The sequence below is a fragment of the Suncus etruscus genome, chromosome 5, assembly GCF_024139225.1.
Source record: "Suncus etruscus isolate mSunEtr1 chromosome 5, mSunEtr1.pri.cur, whole genome shotgun sequence".
Lineage (NCBI taxonomy): Eukaryota > Metazoa > Chordata > Mammalia > Eulipotyphla > Soricidae > Suncus > Suncus etruscus.
In genome coordinates, this window is record NC_064852.1 from 148,729,021 (window position 1) to 148,735,174 (window position 6,154).

At 35.3% G+C, this 6,154-nt stretch overlaps 1 protein-coding gene across 18 annotated transcripts in view; it reads right to left on the minus strand.

Annotated features, from left to right (window-relative positions):
- Positions 1-6,154, minus strand: part of RIMS2 (regulating synaptic membrane exocytosis 2) — a 565,766-nt gene that overhangs the window by 287,547 nt on the left and 272,065 nt on the right. For 11 of the 18 annotated variants that reach the window (XM_049773842.1, XM_049773835.1, XM_049773829.1 and 8 more), the window contains one exon: positions 404-612. In XM_049773842.1, the coding sequence (XP_049629799.1) occupies positions 404-612 (209 nt within the window). Of the gene's footprint in view, positions 1-403; positions 613-761; positions 830-6,154 lie in introns of all 18 variants that reach the window. The other 7 variants (XM_049773848.1, XM_049773843.1, XM_049773849.1 and 4 more) reach the window with 1 other exon arrangement.

Below are 6,154 nucleotides of genomic sequence, written 5' to 3' on the forward strand. Positions count from 1 at the left end.
CTAGTAATGATTTAATTTTCATCCCAAGAAAAATATAGATAAGCAATCGAATAAGCCAATCCAAAAAAAAATCTTTATATTTCTGATTTATAATATCATGACCAAGTTCTCTCATGCGACCATAAACAAAACATTCCTTTATTCCTAATTTGTTTTTTCATTGAACTTTTTTTTTTTTTTCGGTATGCCATCAAATACAAAAAATAAGCATAGCAAGTGTCAAGTATTTTGGTTGTTTTTTTTTTTTGGTTTGGTTTTGTTTTTCTTTTCTGCACCTTGCGAAATGCTATATTGCCCCTCAAAATGCCCTGTCTTTTTATTATGTTCTGCTTTAATGAGTGACAGAGAGCAAACGAAGACCAAATGAGCAGGTAAAAAAAGGCAGGTGCCGTGATCTCAGTACCTTATCACTATGGCTATGTTCTTCATTAAGGGTTGTGCTACTACACGTATCTACCCCAGAATCCTTAATCTGAGGCTCAGACCATTCCAAATCCTCTTCCAGAGAGTGGCCACCAAAGTACATCATTTTCTTTTGTTTCTCAGACCTGGTGTTAGAGTCCGACAAAACTGCCTGCTCACTAGTTTTTCTTTTTCCCTTTCGACTGTCCCCTACAAGTATGGGATAAAAAAAGAAAATAAAAAGAAAAAAAATAAATAAAAGGAATAAAAAAAAGAAAAAGAAACATGCAAAGGTGTAAATAAGAAAAGAAAAGTGAAATGATAACAAAAATTAAATAGTAAGGCTCCCCATGTCTCACCAAAGACATTTGGGAGGCCTCACTGCTATGCCAAGACGTATGGTCCAACCAGTTGTAATCCATGTCTCCTGGGAAAGTTGGACAGAGTGCAGTAAAGGAGACGGCGAAAAAAAAGACGAACAAAGACATTATAAACATTTTCAACGGTGTGATCCTGTCTGCTTCCAAGAACTTTTGTCTGTAGGAATATATATAATATATGCATATATTATATATTCCAAGAGAACACTAAGATTCTAAATGATTAAAACTTATAGAACACTGAATATAAAGCTTATGTACTCTAGACAGATCATAGGAACAAAAGTTCTGATATAAAAGACTAATAATAAACAGGAATAGAAACACAATTCTACATATAGTCTGGAAAAGGAAAAAGGACTAACAGCTATGTCTATTTCTTATGATATTTATTTCATGCTGCCCTACAGGCAGCTTTGTTCTCCAAAAATTAAAGAATATTTAAAAATCAAACAGTGGCTTAACAACAACCACTGTCCCCCCAAAAAAAGCCAATTAAATGCAGATACTGGAAGGAGAATAATATTCTCTATAATGCTGAGGCCTTCTAAACATGGAAGTGTTTAGATAAAAAAGAAGAAATTGGTTACACAAAAGATCAATTTTATGTTAAAATGACAAGACATTCATTTTATTTTTATTAGCCAAATATAAACTTTGCTCAAATATGATTCATTAATCTTTGAAATAATTTTTAACTTTTTTCAGGAGCTGCATTCTCATAAAAAGCATTTTTAAAATTATTTTTCAAATTATTTCTATAACTGGAAACTAATAAATTTCTACTTCTCAAATGTCTGTGTATCTTATTTGTAGTAAATTTGAAAACTAATATTTATTCTGTATACAGATATCTTTTGAAATCTATTCATAATTTCATTATTAAAATATTTATTAAACACCTTCCACTAAAGTGATAAGCTATAGTGTAAGGGAAAAAAACAATGAGACATACAACAGAGTGGAGATAAATACAACAAATAAATCAGTGTAATATAAGTGGTTACAAAACACTACAAGAAAGTATAATATAATTTAAATTGAGTTCAGCAAACAATTCTAAAGAAGTGATGTTTAAGATAAGAAATAAAATTTGTAATCCAAAGAACCAAGAAAGTAGACTGCTTCAAAGTGGACAACTTTCCAAGGTTATTTAGGAGATCTGACAAAACTATCAACGTATCTGAACCAAAACCAATAAGAAAGCAGTGCTAACTGAGACTAGTAGGGGAGTCCAAACCAGCTGAGAGGCATTTTTTCCTGCCCGCCTTCATCCTTTTTATCTAAAGTAATTTATTCATTTCATTCACTGGAGGGCATTAAGAAATATAATGAGAGGCTGGAGAAGAAGTACTAAACAAATAGGGTGTTTTTCTAGCACACATTTGACTCAGGATCAATTCCTGGCACCATATATAATATCTAAGTCCCACCAGGAGTGATCCCTGAACACAGAGCCAGAAATAGCCCTGAGGGAGGAAGGGAGGAAGGGAGGGAGAGAGGGAAGGAGGGAGAAAGGTGTGGGCAGTTCTGATAATTCAGGTGGGACAAATAAGAAGTTGGGGAAGGAAGGAGAGAGAAAGGAGGGAGGGAAGGAAGAGAGGGAGGGAGAAAGGGAGGGAAGGAAGAAAGGGAGGGAGGGGAAGGAAGGAAGGAAGGAAGGAAGGAAGGAAGGAAGGAAGGAAGGAAGGAAGGAAGGAAGGAAGGAAGGAAGGAAGGAAGGAAGGAAGGAAGGAAGGGAGGGAGGGAGGGAGGGAGGAAGGAGGGAGGGAGGGAGGGAGGGAGGGAGGAAGGAAGGAGGGAGGGAGGGAGGGAGGAAGGAAGGGAAGAAGGAGGGAGGGAGGGAGGGTGGAAGGGAGGAAGGAGGGAGGGAGGGAGGGTGGAAGGAAGGGAGGAAGGGAGGGAAGGAAGGAAGGAAGGAAGGAGGGGGAGGGAAGGAAGGAAGGGGGGAGAGAAGAAAGGAGGGAGGGAGGGAGGGAAGGAAGGAAGGGAAGAGGGAAGAGAGGAAGGGAGGGAGGGAGAAAGGAAGGAAGGAAGGAAGGAAGGAAGGAAGGAAGGAAGGAAGGAAGGAAGGAAGGAAGGAAGGAAGGAAGGAAGGAAGGAAGGAAGGAAGGAAGGAAGGAAAGCTGATTTCTTTACGTTTTTAAAGATATACCGAAGTACTAAACAGAAAAGTCAGAAAGATATCAAGACATAAAAGACTTTAGAAGGAGAAATAATAGTGCTGAAAACATGAAATAGTCAAGGAAGACTATCACTGCTGACATTACAACTGAATAGATAATTTAGCTGGAAGAGAAGAAAATATTGTTTTATTTTTATTTTATTTTATTTTAGATGGTAGGAAATATTTACTTTATAGACTATAAGACTCTATTAACTGTAGATTCATAAGTATTAAAATGAGCTCAGAATTTATTAAATGTGGTGATTGGTTTTGGATATATTCAAACTACTTATAATTCACTCAAGAAATTATTTGGTTAAGCTATATAATACAGTCTAAAAGAAGGGTCTGAGCTGAGATATACATTTAAAGTCATTGATACAAACGGGAATAAATGAATTATTTATAAAATAAAGTTAGATGTGGATTCAGACTTACTGAATTCTGCCATTTACTACAATTTTTAATTTACCCAAGTTCTAATATTTACAATATGATTGGGACAATCATACAATATAATTGGGGATAATTTGTACACAAAGTTCAGTCTCTCAATTAGCATGATAAATATCATTTGAGAATTGTTAGAAACAGACTTTCATATCATTCTATTCTTGGTCAGAAATTTAGTAGGTGAGGTGGGGGCTAGTGATTTCTACTTTTTTTCCTTTAGGTCATACCCAGCAATGTCCAGAGGTTACTCCTGGCTTTGTGTTCAGATATAGTCCCTGGCAGGCTCAGGGGATCATATGGGATGCTGGGAATCGAACCACCATCAGCACTGGGTCGGCCGCAAGCAAGGCAAACACCCTACTGCTGTGCTATCTTTCCGGCCCTGATTTCTATTTTTGAAGGCTCACCAACTGATTACAAACTTATCGAGATCAAAACTGAGAATGGCTAGAGACCATTCTTTAGTAAACAAATATGTTAAAATAATAATATGTTAATTGTGGAGCCAGAGAGATAGTACAGTATGTAAGGCATTTGCTTTATATGCAGTCAACCCAGCTAAGATTTGCAGCAGTCTACAGGGGGCCATTTGCACCACCAAGTGCAGAGACAGGAGTAACCTTTTAGCCTCATTATGTATGACCCAAAACCAAAACAGCTAATAATAATAATAATAAATAATAATAAATAAAAACAATAAACAACTAACTACAGAATTTAATATATACAGGGAAAATAGCACTTTAACTTGGGCACTAGAGATGTGTTTTCCAACATTCCCCCAAATTTTCCATGATATAAATAGGCAATTATAATTTATTGCTACCCAAAAAGCTGAAGATATTAGTATCTCTGAAAATCTTTCAAAATATACTAGACTCTAATACAAAGCATTGCAACTTCTCTGGGTTTCAGTAAGTGTATCACGGAGACTGTAAGTGAAAATTGTTAAGAAATTTATGAGAAGATATGAGTTATGTTCACAATTTCTCTTCTTTATGCCTGCAGCTTATTTTGAAAAGAAGAGTAGAAATATAGCTCTTTCCTTTACAAATAAAATAACAGAAGTCTTAGCATTTGAAGTTAAAGTAACTATAATGGACTGAAAATTGGATGTCATATAACAGTCATTCAATAAACTTTTTGGGTCACACCCTGCAGCGCTTAGGGATTACTCCTGGCTCTGTGCTCAGAAATTGCTCCTGGCAGGCACGGGGAACCATATGGGATGCTGGGATTCAAACCACCATCCATCCTGAATCAGCTGTGTGCAAAGCAACTGCCCTACTGCTGTACTATCTCTCTGGCCCCCTAATAAGCATTTGTTAAATAAGTAAAAGTTTGCATTACTATAAGAATCGAGTAAGATCATCAATGTAAATTATATAAAAATAGTCTTAAACTACTATGATTGTTAGCATTGAAATCCTTTTTACTTCAAATCACTTATCACTTCATATCTTTATTTTATCTTCAAAGAGTAGAACTAAGATAATAAAATGCCTTTCAAAATATATAAATATTGCTGAATTTTTCCAAGTCTAGAGTAAGATATAGAAAACATAAAAGGGCCAAGTCATAATTTTGGAACTGAAAAAAATTACTGAAATTTAAAAAAAAATAGATGAATTCTATGTACAAATGGTAGCAATGAATAACAATGGAGAAACAAATCAATGATGAAAATAATGCAACAAAAACTGATCAAATTCAAGAAATAGAAAGGTGATAAATTAAGAAGTCTAACCAAGTAAAATGTACAGCACCTCTAGGTCAAAAGGCCTGAGTTATATTACTGTAATACCAAAAAGAAACGAAGGAGAAAAAGATGGTGCTAAAATTGATTTCAAAGAAATGCTGACTGAAGATCTCCCAAATCTGCAAACATGTAGCTTTCTGATTTAAAAACTATGTAAATCCTCAGGCAATAAATATAAAAGAAATTTATGTGTATACCAAAACTAATAATAATCAAATTAAAAGTAAAGACGGGGCTGGAGCGATAGCACAGTGGGTAAGGCATTTGAGGATGACCTAGATGGACCGGGGTTTGATCTCTGGCATCCCATATGGTCCCCAGAGCCTGCCAGGAGCGATTTCTGAGTGCAGAGCCAGGAGTAATCCCTGAGTACTGCCAGGTGTGGCCCAAAACCAAAAAAAAAAAAAAAATTGTAAAGAAATTATTTTGAGGGGCCTGAGTGATGGAAGGAAGGAAGGAAGGAAGGAAGGAAGGAAGGAAGGAAGGAAGGAAGGAAGGAAGGAAGGAAGGAAGGAAGGAAGGAATTATCTTGAAAGCTGTAAGAAAAGAGCTACACCTTACCTATCTGAGAAAAATCAATTGAGTAACAGCTAATTTCTCATTAAGAACCCTTGAGGCCAGAAGGAAATGTCAAATATCTTTTTAACTACTGAAGCAAAAGAATTAAGTTCTGGATTCTAAAAGTAGTAAGATTGTTTTTCAAAAGGAATCAAAAATAAAGATATTCTTTAAAAAAAGAAAATTGAAAAACTTTGTCACCAGTAGGTCTACTATTAAAGAATAGAGAAAACAAAGAAGAAATCAAAAGAAAAGAAAAAAGAGAAGAAAAGTAAAGAAAGAAAAGAAACCTAAAGATACTATGAAGTGATCAACAAACATGATAAACAAAAATACAAGAGAATCCTTTTATGCATTCAAAATAATTTTGCTTGGTGTTTGAGGGAAAAAGTATAAATATACTGATAAGTTTTTAATATATATAGAAGTAATTTC